Genomic DNA, 19387 nt, shown 5'->3' on the forward strand with positions numbered 1-19387 from the left:
CCCCCGGTGCTGGCTCTGTCCCCTGTGCTCCCATGTTCCCCCGTGCGCTCCATGTTCCCCCGGTGCTGGCTCTGTCCCCTGCGCTTCCATGTTCCCCCGGTGCTGGCTCTGTCCCCTGTGCTTCCATGTTCCCCCCGGTGCTGGCTCTGTCCCCTGTGCTTCCATGTTCCCCCGGTGCTGGCTCTGTCCCCTGTGCTTCCATGTTCCCCCGTGCGCTCCATGTTCCCCCGGTGCTGGCTCTGTCCCCTGTGCTCCCATGTTCCCCCGTGCGCTCCATGTTCCCCCGGTGCTGGCTCTGTCCCCTGTGCTTCCATGTTCCCCCGGTGCTGGCTCTGTCCCCTGTGCTTCCATGTTCCCCCGGTGCTGGCTCTGTCCCCTGTGCTTCCATGTTCCCCCGGTGCTGGCTCTGTCCCCTGTGCTTCCATGTTCCCCCGTGCGCTCCATGTTCCCCCGGTGCTGGCTCTGTCCCCTGTGCTTCCATGTTCCCCTGTGCGCTCCATGTTCCCCCAGTGCTGGCTCTGTCCCCTGTGCTTCCATGTTCCCCCGGTGCTGGCTCTGTCCCCTGTCCTTCCATGTTCCCCCGGTGCTGGCTCTGTCCCCTGTGCTTCCATGTTCCCCCGGTGCTGGCTCTGTCCCCTGTGCTTCCATGTTCCCCCGTGCGCTCCATGTTCCCCCGGTGCTGGCTCTGTCCCCTGTGCTTCCATGTTCCCCTGTGCGCTCCATGTTCCCCCAGTGCTGGCTCTGTCCCCTGTGCTCCCATGTTCCCCCGTGCGCTCCATGTTCCCCCGGTGCTGGCTCTGTCCCCTGTGCTTCCATGTTCCCCCGGTGCTGGCTCTGTCCCCTGTGCTCCCATGTTCCCCCGTGCGCTCCATGTTCCCCCAGTGCTGGCTCTGTCCCCTGTGCTCCCATGTTCCCCCGGTGCTGGCTCTGTCCCCTGTGCTCCCATGTTCCCCCGGTGCTGGCTCTGTCCCCTGTGCTCCCATGTTCCCCCGTGCGCTCCATGTTCCCCCGGTGTTGGCTCTGTCCCCTGTGCTCCCATGTTCCCCCGTGCGCTCCATGTTCTCCGGTGCTGGCTCTGTCCCCTGTGCTTCCATGTTCCCCCGGTGCTGGCTCTGTCCCCTGTGCTCCCATGTTCCCCCGTGCGCTCCATGTTCCCCTGGTGCTGGCTCTGTCCCCTGTGCTCCCATGTTCCCCCGTGCGCTCCATGTTCCCCCGTGCGCTCCATGTTCCCCCGTGCGCTCCATGTTCCCCCGTGCGCTCCATGTTCCCCCGTGCGCTCCATGTTCCCCCGTGCGCTCCATGTTCCCCTGTGCTCCCATGTTCCCCTGTGCTCCCATGTTCCCCCGTGCTCCCATGTTCCCCCGTGCGCTCCATGTTCCCCCGTGCGCTCCATGTTCCCCCGTGCGCTCCATGTTCCCCCGTGCGCTCCATGTTCCCCCGTGCGCTCCATGTTCCCCCGGTGCTGGCTCTGTCCCCCACACCTTGGCACAGCCGCACACAGCTTAAAAAAAAAACCAAAAAAAACTCACCTTGCAACACCCGCGCCATCGCTGCGTCCTCAGTTCAGTTCCCGCGCGGCCACAAGACACCGGCACCGCCTACTGACGCTCCTCCGTCTCCTAGGCAACAGGCCTGCGGCCCAGGAGAGGAGGCGTGTCAGAAGGAGCAGAGATGTCCTCTGCTAAACACCAATTTGCACTATCGGCACGACCACACCGATAGTGTAAATTGGTGCAGTGTGGCGACAGCGCGCGTGCCAACAAAAAGGGCTCTGCGTGCCCAGTCTGGCACGCGTGCCATAGGTTCGCCATCACTGCTCTATACTATGTAACACAGGAAACATCCTCTTTATATTACACCACACAGTAGAGCTGACAGATCCTCTATATACACAACACCACAAAGGAGAGCTGACAGATCCTCAATATACTAGATCACTCAGGCTAACACAGTACAAAGATATATTTTACCTAGATCACTCAGGAGAGCCAATGTACCGCCCCGACGCAGACCGGGGTGCTCGGATCCGGGGTGGTCGTGGCTCGAGGGGTCCGGACCCGGGCTCGGCTGACACTCCGATCCTTGAAAAGGGGATATTTACAGGGAGAAGTTTGTGACGCCACCTGCGGGTTGCGGTAAGGGGACTACCGTCATTGCTGATGGGAGTACTGGGGCAGATGGTGTGGGGCAGCAAGGTGTCAGTCCCTCCGCAGGTAGGGAAGGCCCTGGCCCCTGGGGTTTTTGGTGGGATTATTGGGAGCGCTGGGTGCAGGGGAACAGAGTACTCACTGTCGGTAGTCGTGGAGCTGGATGGAGATATAAAGCAGATACTCACACTATAGATATACCAGGGTCGCTGTGCATCACTTCAGGGGAGCCTGTCCAAGTGTCCGCTTCCACCGGTGTCGTTTGATAGCCTGGACCTTTACCTCCGTGCACAATTTTTAGTGTCCGTTGTGGCCCCTTGGCGTGAAACCTGCACACGTCAACATACACACCCTTTCTGACTCTATCCTACCACTGTCCTCCATATCTTCAGTCCACGACACGAACAGTGCCACCACTTTCTACAACGCCACTCTCACATCAGCTATTGATTCAGTTGCTCCTCTTGTGCATGGCAGAGTGAGACAAATCAATAGACAACCCTGGCACAACAGCCTCACTAAAAAACTACGGCAAGTGTCTAGGGCTGCAGAGCGGCGCTGGAAGAAAACGCACTCCCAGGAAGACTTCACCACATTAAAAAATGCAATTCACACATTTCGCTTGGCCCTTACCTCGGCTAAACAGGACTACTTCAGAAACCTCATATCCTCTTTAACACACAACCCCAAACAGTTATTCAATACTTTCAACTCCCTCCTCCGCCCACCACTGCCCCCTCCAACCTCCCTCATCTCCGCAGAAGAATTTGCCACATATTTCAAAGAAAAGATCGACCAAACCAGACAAGTCTTTTCTGCTGAACCACCACAACCCCTTCATATAACAAACCACTGCTCCTCCCCCATAAACTTCCTCTCCACTATCACCAAAGAAGAGCTTGCACATCTTCTCTCAAAAGCGCACCTCACCACCTGCACACTTGATCCCATACCAACCCACCTCCTCCCCAACCTCACCACTATCCTAATTCCAGCCTTAACCCATCTCTTCAACCTATCTTTAACAACTGGTACCTTCCCTTCTGCCTTTAAACATGCAACAGTCACACCTATCCTAAAGAAACCTTCCCTCGACCCAACCTCTGCTGCCAGCTATCGCCCCATATCGCTACTACCATTCGCCTCAAAACTCCTGGAACAGCACGTCCATGCTGAACTTTCCTCCCACCTCTCCTCTAACTCTCACTTTGACAACCTACAGTCCGGCTTCCGACCACATCATTCCACTGAAACTGCCCTGACTAAAATCACAAATGACTTACTTACTGCCGAAGCTAACAACCACTTCTCTATACTCCTACATCTAGACCTATCCTCAGCTTTTGACACTGTTGACCACTCCCTCCTACTACAGATCCTCTCTTCCCTTGGTGTCAGAGACCTCGCCCTCTCTTGGATCTCTTCATACCTCTCCAACCGCACTTTTAGTGTGTCCCACTCCCACACAACCTCTTCATCCCGTCCTCTCTCTGTTGGTGTCCCTCAAGGCTCTGTCCTGGGACCCTTACTTTTTTCTATCTATACATTTGGCCTGGAACAACTCATAAAGTCCCATGGTTTCCAGTACCACCTATATGCCGATGACACTCAGATCTACCTCTCTGGCCCAGATGTCACATCTCTGCTGTCCAGAATCCCAGAGTGTCTATCTGCCATATCCTCCTTCTTCTCCTCTCGCTTCCTAAAGCTCAATGTGGCCAAAACTGAACTGATCATCTTTCCTCCATCTCACCTACACTCTCTACCTGATCTATCTATTACAATAAATAACATCACGCTCTCCCCAGCACCCAAAGTTCGGTGCCTCGGAGTGACCTTTGACTCTGCCTTGTCCTTCATACCACACATTCAATCCCTCACCACCTCCTGTCGTCTTCAACTCAAAAATATTTCCAGAATCCGTCCCTTCCTCAATCCTCAATTTACAAAAATGCTAGTGCATGCCCTCATAATCTCCCGCCTCGACTACTGCAACATCCTCCTCTGTGGTCTCCCTGCTAACACGCTCGCCCCTCTCCAGTCCATCCTTAATTTTGCTGCCCGACTGATCCACCTCTCGCCTCACTACCACCCCGCTTCTCCTCTCTGCATGTCCCTTCACTGGCTCCCAATCTTCCCTCGTATCCAATTCAAACTACTAATACTGACTTACAAAGCCATCCACAAATTGTCTCCTCCATATATCTCTGAACTAATCTCTCGCTACACTCCAAAACGTAATCTCCGGTCCTCCCAAGATCTCCTTCTCTCCTCCTCTCTCATTCGCTCCTCACGCAACCGCCTCCAAGACTTCTCCCGAACATCCCCAGTCTTCTGGAACTCGCTGCCTCAACACGTCAGACTATCTACTACACTTGCAAACTTCAAACGGAACCTAAAGACTCATCTGTTCAGAAATGCCTATAACCTTCAATGACACCACTGCTTCACCACCGTGCGGAGCTGCCGCCCGACCACCGTGCGGAGCTGCCGCCCGACCCCCCAACCCCCACCCCACCTACTGTCTCCTCCCCAAAATCCTTTAGAATGTAAGCCCGCAAGGGCAGGGCCCTCTTCCCTCTGTACTAGTGTGTCTATTGTAACTTGTATATGTGTTCTGTATATGTAACCCCCTTCTCATGTACAGCACCATGGAATCAATGGTGCTCTATAAATAAATAATAATAAAAAAGCTGTTGGGGCCCCCGCTACCCGCCTGTATGGCAGCTGTGCTCTTGATGGCTGGCACTTGGGATTTCAGTTGGGTTGTTTTTCTGAAAAACCCTATCCCCCGCATTGTGATGATGCCTTCAATCTCTGAGCTCTTGGGGAAAGTTCATAAAGAGGCTATCCTCCACAGGTTAATTATCAAGGCGCCTGAAGCTCTTCCCTGATCTAGGGTCCTATACCCCGCCGTGCTTGGTACCGGTCAGTTCTTTAGGGATTCTGATGCCGACAGTCCTCCTAGACTATGTCCGTCGCACCCTCTCCAATGTCATTGCCACCGGTCCCCGACTCCTGTGGTCCCGGACCACCGTCTGCAACCCAACCTTGGTCTCGCTCCCCGAGAGCTACAACTCCCAGCTCCTCACTCTTTGAGGGCTACTCTCCAACCTCCTCTCACTTTGAGAACTGACTCTACACTGACTTCCTCCCTCCCACCAGTCTGCCTGACCCCAAGGTGGGTGGCCCTATTCCAGCTTAGCCAATCCCACTGGTGTGTCTGACAGGTTTGATGTGAGGTGTGATTGGGATTTGTGATGCTGATGGTGCAACACCGGTGATTGGGAACCTGTAACCATGGGGGGTAGGCCCTGCACCCTAGGTAAGGATTGCAGTACCCTGTGGCACCCTGATATAGTCAGGGGCGCCACACCAACAGATTCTCTATATACTACACCACAGAGGACAGATCATCTATATACTACACTACACAGGAAAATTAACTAGATCTTTAATGCAGGCTTAATCTGATGGTCTTTAACAGTGTTGAGATGTGATATAGCAGAGTTGTGTTGTGTTTTTCAGCAGATGACAGTGAGCTTTTCCTGAAGGTGCTGATACCGAGTTACGCTGCTGGCTCCATTATTGGAAAAGGAGGTCAAACAATCGTCCAGCTTCAACGCGAAACAGGGGCAACCATCAAACTGTCCAAGTCTAAAGACTTTTATCCAGGTCAGTATGTGTGCTATGGACATGCTAGCTTTCTTGTCTTTTATGCATTGGTACAGTAAAGGTTGGTCAGGGAGGCCCAGTCTGATCTATTTGCACAAGAAGGAGTTTATACAGGCACTAAGCAGAGTTTAAGATGATGCTTTTAACAGATATAGAGTAATAATAACTGGATGAAAAGTGAGGAACAGTAATACCATGAAGTTACAATCTAGATAAATGCACCAGAATGCAGACATAGTCTGTGATGCAAAACACCTATAGGGATGGACTGACTATGAGGGATAGCTCCTCTGAGGGTGGGATGTCTATGAGCAATAGCTTCTATGGAGAAGGACAGCTCCTCTTGGGATGGGCTAGATATTACGGAAAGCTCCTGTGGGGATGGGTGGTCTATGAGGAATAGCTCCTTTGGGGATGGGCTGTTTATGGGGGAGAGCTCCTCTTTGGATCAGCTGACTATGGGGGAGAGCTCCTCTGGGGATGCTCCTGTGGGGATTGGCTATGAGAGAGAACTCCTCTGGAGATGGGCTATTTATGAGCAAGAGCTTCTATGGGGATGGGCTATCTATGAGGGAGAGCTCCTCTGGGGATGGGCTTGATATTAGGAAAAGCTCCTCTGGGGATCGGTGGTTTATCGGCTGACTAAGAGGGAGAGCTCCTCTGTGGATGGGCTGTTTATGACCAAGAGTGTCTATGGGATAAGGCTGTCTATGAGGGAGAGCACATCTGGGGATAGGCTATATATTAAGGAAAGCTTCTCTGGGAATGTGCTGTCTATGAGGGAGAGCTCCTCTGGGGATTGACTGTTTATGAGGGAGAGCTCCTATGATGATGGTCTGTTTATGAGGGAGAGCTCCTCTGGGGGTGGGCTGACTATGATGGAGAGCTTTTCTGGGCATGGGTGGTCTATGAGGGATAGCTCCTCTAGTGATGGATTGTTTATGAGGGAGAGCTCCTCTTTGGATCTGCTGACTATGAGGGAGAGCTCCTCTGGTGATGGGCTGTCTATGAGGGAGAGCTCCTGTGGAGACAGGCTGTTTATGAGGGAGAGCTCCTTTGTGGATGGGCTATTTGTGAGGGAGAGCTCCTCTGGTGATGGGCTGACTTTGAGGAAGAGTTTCGCTGGGCATGGGGTGACTATGATGGAGAGCTCCATTGGGGATGGGTGGTCTATGAGGGATAACGCCTCTGGTGATGGGCTGTTTATGAGGGAGAGCTCCTCTGGTGATAAGCTGTTTATGAGGGAGAGCTTCTCTGGAGATGGGCTGACTATGATGGAGAGCTGCTGTGGGGATGGGCTGTTTATGAGGGAGTGTTCCTCTGGTGCTGGGCAGACTTTGAGGGAGAGATCCTCTGGGGATGGGCTGACTTAGGACAGCTCATCTGGGGATGGGTTGTCTTTTAGGGATAACTGCTCTGGGGATGGGCTGACTGAGGGATAGCTCCTCTGGGGATGGGCTGACTATGAGGGAGAGCTCCTCTGGAGATGGGCTGACTATGAGTGAGATCTCCTCTTGAGATGGGTTGACTATGAGGGAGAACTCCTCTGGGGATGGACTGACTATGAGGGAGAGCTCCTCTGGAGATGGGCTGACTATGAGTGAGAGCTCCTCTGGAGATGGGCTGACTATGAGTGAGAGCTCCTCAGGGGATGGGCTGACTATGAGGGAGAGCTCCTCTTGAGATGGGTTGACTATGAGGGAGAACTCCTCAGGGGATGGACTGACTGCGAGTGAGAGCTCCTCAGGGGATGGACTGACTATGAGGGAGAGCTCCTCAGGGGATGGACTGACTATGAGGGAGAGCTCCTCTGGAGATGGGCTGACTATGAGTGAGAGCTCCTCAGGGGATGGGCTGACTATGAGGGAGAGCTCCTCTTGAGATGGGTTGACTATGAGGGAGAACTCCTCAGGGGATGGGCTGACTATGAGGGAGAGCTCCTCTGGAGATGGGTTGACTATGAGTGAGAGCTCCTCTTGAGATGGGTTGACTATGAGGGAGAGCTCCTCTGGGGATGGGCTGTTTTTAGACAGAGCTCCACTAGGGTGGCTGCTGAGATTTCTGTTATGTTGGTCTCTTAGGATTTGACAGATGGACGCCATTAGTAATCTATGGACTGTGACCTGAGAACACACAAAGTAATGCACACATAAGCTGACATTGTTATTGTTGGCCATTTTAGTGACAATATTGACTTTTTGTGACCCTGTGATGGATTATAACCTAGTGTCAGATAGTGTAGTGCTGTCTGTTACTTGGGGCCATTATTTATGTGGTAAGGTTTTGTGGACATTTCTGTTCTCACAACCTCCTGGTTATGGAGTAACTTCTGTGTAATGTCCCAGAAAAAGGAGAATAGGTGACCGTGGAAGGATCTGGACTGTGTGTGGATCTGACTGGTTTCAGGTGACATTGGAGCTTGTGAACTGCCCGGAATTTACACTTGTCTGTGACGTGAAATTCTTTTAGAAAGCTGTTGTACAGGTTTAGAGAACATGGCGGCCACAGCTACACTGTGTGTTATAGGCCTCAGTTTTGGACGTCTTTTTCCTTGAAGACCCATACGTAATTTAGAGATGATTAAATGGGGGAAGGGGGAATGTTTTTCAGGTGGTGTCAGATTTTGGGGTGGAGCTGGGGGGGGGGCAGCTTCATCTTGGCCTGGTCCCATTAGGCCAAACCTTGAACTAGAAAAGGTTTCCATGGTGATGGCTCACAGGCAGTCAGGCTCAGCAGAAGACAGCAGGCCTCTGTTGCCATGACGATGGCTGATGGTGAATGGTTGCCCATTGTGTAATTGGCTGCGGCTCAGACCTTTTACTGTTTCCATAGTAAGCACTGATCCCTGGCGTCACCATGGAAACGTCAATGTTAGCCGGCACCGGGCGCAGAGATGCCGAAACACTAGGGAGGCTGCAGTAGATCCTCTCACTGAAGCGTGTGATAAATCATCTCTTTGTCTCCACTTTTCCGACTTTTGCTGCTTTATTTTTCTAGGTAGACTATAAGCAATCACTAAATCTTCTTGGAGTCTGTAACCTCCACATCGGCCGAGAATGTCGCACCAAACTGTGTGTGGCGCTCGACAGGTACCTTCCGACCCCAAAATTATACATGAGTGGAGGAGTGCACCACAAATCATGCACGGCATCTCATGCTCATGTCACATGCTCCATAGTCACCCCGAGTGTCCCAAACTGGGGTTCAAATGGGGGCTCAAGACAGTAGATCAGACCGCTATGACCTCCAGATATCAGTCAAAAGGAAAGCCTCAACATAAAAGGCCCAAGAAACTGCAGAAAAGCTCCCTTCAGCTTGAAGTACCATTGACTTCCATTTTACTGGAGATAACCTTATAAATACAGTGGGAAAAAAGTATTTAGTCAGTCACCAATTGTGCAAGTTCTCCCACTTATAAAGAGAGGCCTGTAATTGACATCATAGGTGACCACAACTATGAGAGACTAAATGAGAAAACAAATCTAGAAAATCACCGCGTCTGATTTAGCAAGATTTTTTTTGCAAATTATGGTGGAAAAAAAAGTATTTAGTAACCTAAAAACATGCAAGATTTCTGTCTCTCACAGATGTGTAAGTTCTTTTTTAAGAGGCTCCTCTGTCCTCCACTCATTACCTGTAGTAATGGCTCCTGTTTGAACTTATCAGTATAAAAGACACTTGTCCACAACCTCAAACAGTCACACTCCAAATTTCACTATGGTGAAGACCAAAGAGCTGTCGAAGAACACCAGAAACAAAATTGTAGCCCTAAACCAGGCCAGGAACACTGAATCTGCAATAGGCAAGCAGCTTGGTGTGATGAAATCAACTGTGGGAGCAATAATAAAAAAAAATGGAAGACATACAAGACCACTAATAAACTCCTTGGGGCTTCACGCAAGGTCTCACCCCGTGGAGTCAAAATGATCAGAAGAATGGTGAGCAAAAAATCCCAGAACCACACGGGGGGACCTAGGGAATGACCTGCATAGAGCTGGGGCCATTGTAACAAAGGCTACCATCAGTAACATACTACGCCGCCAGGGATTCAGATCCTGCAGTGTCAAACGTGTCCCTCTGCTTAAGGCCTCCGACACACTCACGTGAAAATCACGCACGTGCCGCGAGACACGTATTTACCCTGCGTGTTGCGTGTAGGTAAGTACGTGTCTCTGGTACGTGCGGACCACGTGTGTTCTCCGTGTGCTATCCGCGATAACACACGGAGAACCGGTAATTTGCATACTCACGTGGTCCTTCCTGCTGTCCGTAGTGCTGATCTTCGGCTCCAGCCCTGCCGTCTCCCCGCTGCTGCCAGCCGCAGTGAAGTGAATATTAAATGAGTATAACAAGCGGCGGTCGGCAGCAAGTGTCAGCAGCGGCAGAGACAGGAGGGCAGGAGAAGGTGAGTAACGATTTTTTTTTTTTTCTTTTTACTCTGACATGTGTGTTTTCTCCGGCACGTGTCACACGGGACCGCATCCACACTACATCCGTGTGGTACGGGTGCGGGCCGTGTGACACCCGTACTGCCGAAGCAACACGGACATGTCAGCGTTTTTAACACACGGAGACACGTAAGTACGGAATGGACACACGTTCCGTTCCAAAATACTTACGTTTCTCCTAACCATAGGGATTACCTAGGTCCCCGTGTGCACGTGTCTCCGGTCCGTGTAAAAAATGGCACACACGGCCCGCGGCACGTGAGTGTGTCGGAGGCCTAAGCCAGTACATGTCCGGGCCCATCTGAAGTTTGCTAGAAAGCATTTGGATTATCCAGAAGAGTATAGGGAGAATGTCATATGGTCTGATGAAACCGAAGTAGAACTGTTTGGTAGAAACACAGGTCGTCGTGTTTGGAGGAGACAGAATGCTGAGTTGCATCCAAAGAACACCATACCTACTGTGAAGCATGGGGGGTGGCAACATCCTGCTTTAGGACTGTTTTTCTGCAATGGGACGAGGACGACTGATCTTTGTACATTAAAGAATGAATGGGGACATGTATCGTGAGATTTTGAGTGCAAACATCCTTCCATCAGCAAGGGCATTGAAGATGAAGCGTGGCTGGATCTTTCAGCATGATAATGATCCCAAGCACACTGCCAAGGCAACGAAGGAGTGGCTTCGTAAGAAGCATATGAAGGTCCTGGAGTGGCCTATCCAGTCTCCAGATCTCAACCCCATAGAAAACCTTTGGAGGGAGATGAAAGTCTATGTTGCCCAGTGACAAGCCCAAAACATCACTGCTCTAGAAGAGCTCTGCATGGAGGACTGGGCCGATATACCACCAACAGTGTGTGCCAACCTTGTGAAGACTTACAGAAAATGACTCACCTCTGCCAACAAAGGATATTTAACTAAATATTGAAATGAACTTTTGTTATTGACCAAATACTTATTTTCCACCATAATTTGCAAATAAAATCTTCCAAATCAGCCGCGGTGATTTTCTGGATTTGTTTTCTGCTGTTGTCTCTCATAGTTGTGGTCATATGATGTCAATTACAGGCCGCTCTTTTTTTCCTATTTTATATGGTAGAGAGGACTTTTCACTTGAGTTTTTACTTGTTTTTAATATTTTGCCGTTTTCGCACAACAGCCGAGCTTCACGGTAGACTGACACGTCACATTTTTTACAGATCACTTCTCAGCAGACATCGCATTATTATAAGAGGCAATATTACAATGAGGTAGCACCGCTATTATATTAATATCTGAAGGCAGATAACAGATCCCTGACCGACTAAAAGTGATGAAAAGTCACCTTTTTATCCTCTCTGCGCTGCGACCTCTGCATAGATCATAAAGCATGCTCACAACACTCTCCAATATATAAGTAGCTGAGCTCCTTTTCTCTTCTGCACAGATCACAAATCATTCCCTTCTCACTATCCAATAGAAGTCAATATATAAAATATCTGTACTCCTTTAACCTCCCTGTGCAATGACCTCTGCACAGATCATAAAGCATGTCTACTACCAGTGCACAACAAGAGTCCGATGGGCACCGGTGCAAAATTCAGACATGGCTCTCCCTTATTCCCCCCACCCCCCACATGTTGGACACATGTATGGGCCCATGTAGCGTTATAAATCCTAGAAAGACATATCTGTTGCCCCCCCCCCTCATTATGTAGTAATGTCATCCATCCTGTGGAAAAGTCCCCCCATCCTAGGCCCCTTTCAGGTGTATATGTCCCCCATCCTAGTCTATATATCCCCCATTCTGGTATAGATGCTTCCTGTTCTGCCACTGTTCTCTAAAGCATAAAAATATGTCTTCCCACCAACCCCCCCCCCCCACCACCCCCACGTTGCAAGGCGTCTTCTTCTTTAGCCGGCACAGATGCTGGCAGCTGACATCGACATACCTACTATGGTCGACACATGACGTCACTGCCGTGCAATGCTGACATCTGGCATGTTGATGTCAGCTGACTGCCTCTGATTGGCCAGTATTGCAGCTTAGGGACTCGACGAGTCTCTGCACTGAAAATACATTTCAACTGAATGTGTGTCCCCAGAATTGGCTGCTGTCTCTGCACAGGCCCAGTCGTGGTCCCACCCTCTGTGAGTGTGAGTGTTATGCCCTTGCCTACCACACTTTCTAATAGAGTTCAAAGTGTAATAGGGTCAGCTTTACTCTTTTTACCTCCCTGCGCATTGACCTCTGCACAGATCACAAAGCATGGCTACTACACTCCAATATATAAAAGGTCAGCTCACATCCTGGTCCCTCTCCCTGCACGATATGATACAGAGCAATTTTTTATACATTTTTCATAGAAGTCAATAGATCTTTTTCTGATTGGGCTTCTTTGAGTCCATATTAGTTACTGTAAAGCAAATCTCTGAAGTGCAGTAAATAACGCAGAGAAGCAGCGCAGACAAGAGCGCCCTCACATGGTGCAAAATATAGCAAAAAAATATAAAATCAGAAAATAAAAACAGAATAGAAATAAAAGGCTAAGTGTGAATATAAATATTATTTAGTTGACATTATGTGATCCTTGGATATGAATGTTAATGGTTCCTGACGTATCTGATCATTTTCTATTATACTTTTCCTTGAGTTGTGTTATCCGCTCCGTCTTGTTGGACGCACATATAACATTGGAAGATTATTGACAGCTGTAGTGACTTTGCCCCGGGTACTAATAACATATTAAGTGATAGTGACATCATGAGAGTATCTGACATTACCAGACTAGGTGACATCATCACGGTAAGGCCCCATGCGCACGCTGCAGCTTTTTGTGCTTTTTTACTGCAGTTTGTGGTGATCTTTTATCCACCACAAGCTGCATGCTTTTCCTTCCCCAGGAAAGTCTATGAGATTTCAGATTTGCTGTGCGCACAATGCTTTTTTTGGGGGGGGCTGCATTTTTGTGGTGACCACAAAAATGCAGCATGTCAACTGTTTTTGCATTTTTCACACATTGGGTGATAAAAAACGCATGGTCAAAAAAAGCACCTAAAACGCATGGATTTTGTAATGCATTTTTTTGCCACAAGATGCGTTTTTTGGCCACAGGGGGCATTTTTGTGGTTTCAACAAAACTGCAGCATGCGGACATACCCTAACTAACTTTACCAGGGTAATTAACATCATTAGGATAAGTGACGTACTCGTGTAGGCGACATTATCAGACATTATTAACTGCCATTACCAGAATAGATTACATCATTTCAGTAACTAACATAATCAGGGAACGTGACCTCATCATATGCGATATTACCCATATAGGCGACATTATCAAGGTAACTGCCATTACCACAGAAGATGATATCGTCGGGGTAACTAACTTTAGTGATATCATCAAAGTAACTGACAATATGGAGTACATGACATCATCAGAATAACTGATATTATCAGAGGAAGTGACATTATCAGAATAACTGATATTACCAGAGGAAGTGACATCATCAGAATAACTGATATTACCAGAGGAAGTGACATCATCAGAGTAACTGATATTACCAGAGGAAGTGACATCATCAGAGTAACTGCTATTACCAGAGGAAGTGACATCATCAGAGTAACTGCTATTACCAGAGGAAGTGACATCATCAGAGTAACTGATATTACCAGAGGAAGTGACATCATCAGTGTAACTGATATTACCAGAGGAAGTGACATCATCAGAGTAACTGACATGACCAGAGGAAGTGACATCATAAGTGTCACTGACATTACCAGAGTAAGTTACATCATCGGTGTAGGTAACATTACCAGAGGATGTGACATCATTAGGGTAACTGATATTACCAGAGGAAGTGGCATCATCAGAGTAACTGATATTACAAGAGTAAGTGACATGATCAAAGTAACTAAAAATACTAGAGTAATTAACATCATCAAGGTAACTGATAATACCAAAGTAATTGACATCATCAGGATAACTGACATTACAAGAGTAAGTGACATCATCAAAATAACTGATATTACCAGAGGAAGTGACATCATCAGAGTAACTGATATTACCTGAGGAAGTGACATCATCAGAGTAACTGACATTATCAGAGAAAGTTACATCATCAAGGTAGCTGACATTACCAGAGGATGTGACATCATCAGGGTAACTGACATTACCAGAGGAAGTTACATCATAGGAGTAACCAGAGGAAGTGACATCATCAGAGTAACTGACATTACCAGAGTAAGTGACATCATCAGAGTAACTGACATTACCAGAGGAAGTGACATCATCAGTGTAACTGACATGACCAGAGGAAGTGACATCATAAGTGTCACTGACATTACCAGAGTAAGTTACATCATCAGTGTAGGTAACATTACCAGAGGATGTAATATCATTAGGGTAACTGATATTACCAGAGGAAGTGGCATCATCAGAGTAACTGATATTACAAGAGTAAGTGACATCATCAAAGTAACTAAAAATACTAGAGTAATTAACATCATCATGGTAACTGATAATACCAAAGTAATTGACATCATCAGGATAACTGACATTACAAGAGTAAGTGACATCATCAAAATAACTGATATTACCAGAGGAAGTGACATCATCAGAGTAACTGATATTACCAGAGGAAGTGACATCATCAGAGTAACTGATATTACCAGAGGAAGTGACATCATCAGAGTAACTGACATTATCAGAGAAAGTTACATCATCAAGGTAGCTGACATTACCAAAGGATGTGACATCATCAGGGTAACTGACATTACCAGAGGACGTTACATCATAGGAGTAACTGACATTACCAGAGGAAGTGACATCATCAGAGTAACTGCTATTACCAGAGGAAGTGACATAATCAGGGTAACTGATATTACCAGAGGAAGTGACATCATCAGTGTAGCTGACATTACCAGAGGAAGTGACATCATCAGAGTAACTGACATGACCAGAGGAAGTGACATCATCAGTGTAGCTGACAATACCAGAGGAAGTGACATCATCAGAGTAACTGACATTACCAGAGTAAGTGACATCATCAGTGTAGCTGACAATACCAGAGGAAGTGACATCATCAGAGTAACTGACATTACCAGAGGAAGTGACATCATCAGTGTAGCTGACATTACCAGAGGAAGTGACATCATCAGAGTAACTGACATTACCAGAGGAAGTGACATCATCAAAGTAACTGACATTACCAGAGGAAGTGACATCATCAGTGTAGCTGACATTACCAGAGGAAGTGATGTCATTTTGAAAATTGACAATGACAGTTAAACTGAATCATTATGAGAATTAACAGGAATTAACATGATCAGGGTAAATCATATCATTGGCCAACTGATATTGCCTGGGTAAGTGACATCATTGGGGTAAGTGACATCATTGGGGTAAGTGATATTGACATCATTGGGGTAAGTGACATCATTGGGGTAAGTGACATCATTGGGGTAAGTGATATTGACATCATTGGGGTAAGTGACATCATTGGGCTAAGTGACATCATTGGGGTAAGTGACATCATTGGGGTAAGTGATATTGCCAAGTCAGTGAAATGTAAGGTATATAATAGACATTTCTAGACTAAGTGACATCATTAGGTAATAGTCATTGTCAAGGAAGTGACATCACCACATCATGGGACATGTGACTGTGTCGCCTGCTGCCTCGATTGGTCATTGCTGTGTCACATGATGCATTTTTTATCTGTAATTTTGTGGGTACAAATCTTCCATCTGTGTCCATGAATCATCACCCGTACCCCCGGAGGCAGTGACATTCATGGAGGCATATATTACATGAATGAGAGGCCAGAGCTGCCCACTGACGCTCTCCAACAGACCCCACACCAGTCTCTGCTGCCCAAGGGACGAAGCTAAATTATGCCATTCCCTCCATACTGGAAACTGCTGGGATAATCTGTACAGAAACAGAACATGCTCCTGAGGGCGCACCCCCAGCTGGAGCTCCCATCTACAGAGGCAGAAATGATTGGGGTCTAGGTGACAGTGAGGAGGCCGATGATGGAGGCAATGGGGCTTCTGATGGAGAGCTGTTAGGTGGGCGGCTGCTGATCTCAACTTTTCTCATGTTTTTCTTGCTATTTCCTCTGTTTATAATATGTCATAGGGACAACGGAGCGCGTATGTCTGGTGCAGGGAACCGCAGAGGCGCTAATGTCTGTGCATAACTTCATAGCAGAGAAGGTGCGGGAGGTGCCACAAGGAGCAACCAAATCTGACCTAGGTGTGCTCATCCCGGCCCAGAACAACATCAGCGCCGAACGGGCCAAGCAGGTCTGTGCCACGTCAACGATTGCAGCATGCTGTCCATATGTCTCCCTGATCCTATTTCTCAACCTCATCCTATTTCTGCCGAATATTTGCCACCCTGATGCCATCCTTGTCTAATATCTACCTCTCATCCCATCCTTAAACAATCATTATCACCCTCGCCATATTCGTCCATTATTTACTACCCTTACCCCACTGTGTCCAATATTGGCCCCCTTGATCCCATCCCTGTCCAAGATTTACCAGCCTAACCCCTTTCCACCCAATATGTTCCACCTCGATCCCATCCACATCCAATATTAACTGCTCCGAGTCTATCCTTACCCAATATTTACAAGCTCGACTCCATCCTTGGCCAATAGCTACCATTCTGATCCTATTCCTACCCAATATTTTCACTCTGATTTTGTCCTTGTCCAATATTTACCCCCCTTAACAAATTTCTGCCCAATATTTCTTACCTTGAGTCAATTACTATCCTATATTTACAATCCTGATTTTTGTTTTCGCCCAATAGTTACAACCCTAAACCATTCCCTGCCCAATATGTACCAACCTGATCCCAACCTGGTCCAATATTTACCAACCTGATGCCAACTTGGTCCAATATTTACCACCCTGACCCCATCACTGTCCAATATTTTCCACCTTCACCGTATTCTTGACTAATATTTACATTTTCATCCCAGACCAATATTCATCACATTCATCTCATCCTTGCCCAATATTTACCATTGTGCCAATTATTTACTATACAGCCTGACGTACTTCTCTTGTTTCCCTACCTTAGGCCAAACTAATTGTCCCCAATACAACAGCAGGCCTAATTATTGGCAAGGGTGGATCCACTGTCAGGAGCATCATGGAGGAGTCAGGGGCATGGGTCCAACTATCCCAAAAACCCGCAGGACCAAATCTCCAGGAACGGGTGGTGACAGTGAGCGGAGAGCCGAATCAAGTTCAACGAGCCATACGAAGTATCATACACAAAGCACGAGAGGACCCCCCACAGGGCACGGCCCATCTGAACATCAGCTACATCAACTCTCAGGGTCCTGTGGCCAACTCAAACCCGACAGGATCCCCTTATGCTGGAGGGAGTGCCGAACCTACTATTTCCCCTTTTCCCACTGCACCACCAGCCCCTCCAGCCATCTCTGGTGGAGACCTCTTGGCCATCTCCACTGCGCTAAATACTCTGGCCAGTTATGGTTACAGTACAGGCCTGGGATTTAACCCCTTGGTCGGTGGTGTCCATCCAGCAGCAGTCAGTCTTCTTACATCCTATACAGGTGAACCTACTCCCGCTCTGGGGCTCGGCGGTGGAGGAATTCTCATGGACAAGTTGGCTGCAGAAAGTGTTACCGGCAAAGAAACGCTAGAGATGGCCGTGCCAGAGACATTGGTGGGTGCAATACTGGGAAAAGGTGGCAAGACCCTTGTGGAATATCAAGAGCTGACAGGAGCCCGAATTCAGATCTCAAAAAAAGGAGAATTTGTTCCGGGAACGAGAAGCAGGAAAGTGACCATCACTGGACCCCCAGGAGCCACACAGGCGGCACAGTATCTGATTGGGCAGAGGGTGGCATATGAGCAAGGCGTGCGGTCAAGCAACCCCCAAAAAGTGGGATAAAATGCTTTTAAATGTTGTGGGGGAAGAGGTTGACAAGCGGGTGGGAAGGGTGGGATGGGGTCATAGAGACAAGCAGATGCCATTTATTTGTCTCTGTGGGTTAAACGAGGACTTGCACCTTCACAACATTAAGAAGGACTCGATGATGGCGCCATAATATCAGGAAGCAGAACCAAAATGGGTTCTGCTATTGCCCCTTGTTCCCTCCATAGAAGGCAACATTAAAAACCCTAAAAATGTGAAGACTCAAAGGAACAAAAGCAATAAGAGTAGATTTTGCACTGCAAGGATGAGTCCACTCACGGCCCCCCTGGACCTGACCCTCGGATGATGATGCAGGAGCAAGACTGGCTGAAAACATGGCGGATGCTGTATTATAGGAACATATCACATGTCGCGGCCCGGTAACCAGGACTGAACCCTCGCAGGTGGCGATGACCTGTACCCAACTACATCTCATAGACTCATATGTGCCAAAACCTAGAACTAGTGCCAAACCACTGTCCTACTCTCGCAGGGAACCCCGCACAATGCCAGACCTGGTAGTTAGAATCCCACTGGGACAATGATAGAGACTGGACGATGTTATCCTCTCAGCTGCTTCTGTGGTTAACATTAAAAAAGAAAAGCCAAAATTGCTCCTTTTACTCCAGATGTAGATTTATTTTTTGCAGACGGTCAATGAAATCAGTGGCAAGTGTTGGCAATAATTATTGATATTTGTATCATGGGCAGTGTGTGGTTATCGGGATGTGATGATCGGTAAGTAATGCCACCCGGCAACCCAGGTGTGAAAAGAAACCTACAGACCACTGGTCCTGGGCATAGAGAAAAACTTACAGACCACTGGTCCTGGGCGTAGAGAAAAAGCTATAGACCACTGGTCCTGTGCGTAGAAAGAAACCTACAGACCACTGGTCCTGGAGTAGAGAAAAACTTACAGAGCACTGGTCCCAGGCGTAGAGAAAAACCTACAAACCACTGGTCCCGGGTGTATAGAATAACTTATAGACCACTGGTCCTGTGCGTAGAAAGAAACCTACAGATCACTAGTCCTGGGTGTAAAGAAAAAGCTACAAACCACTGGTTCTGGGTGTAGAGAAAAAACCTACAGACTACTGGTCCTGGGCGTACAGAAAAATGTACAGACCACTGGTCCCAGGCGTAGAGAAAAACCTACAGACCACTGGTCCAAGGCGTAGA

The 19387-nt window shown here is 48.3% G+C and overlaps 1 protein-coding gene across 2 annotated transcripts in view; it reads left to right on the top strand.

The window, feature by feature from the left end:
- Positions 1 to 18831, top strand: part of LOC142250853 (RNA-binding protein Nova-2-like) — a 30057-nt gene extending 11226 nt beyond the window's left edge. Inside the window, exons 2-4 of one of the 2 annotated variants that reach the window (XM_075323120.1) lie at positions 5676 to 5822; positions 16388 to 16554; positions 17342 to 18831. In XM_075323120.1, the coding sequence (XP_075179235.1) occupies positions 5676 to 5822; positions 16388 to 16554; positions 17342 to 18184 (1157 nt within the window). In that variant the 3' untranslated portion in view covers positions 18185 to 18831. The remainder of the gene's footprint in view (positions 1 to 5675; positions 5823 to 16387; positions 16555 to 17341) is intronic. The other variant, XM_075323121.1, reaches the window with a different exon arrangement.
- The last annotated feature ends 556 nt before the right edge of the window (positions 18832 to 19387 follow it).

This window comes from Anomaloglossus baeobatrachus, chromosome 9 (genome assembly GCF_048569485.1).
Source record: "Anomaloglossus baeobatrachus isolate aAnoBae1 chromosome 9, aAnoBae1.hap1, whole genome shotgun sequence".
Classification (NCBI taxonomy): Eukaryota; Metazoa; Chordata; class Amphibia; order Anura; family Aromobatidae; genus Anomaloglossus; species Anomaloglossus baeobatrachus.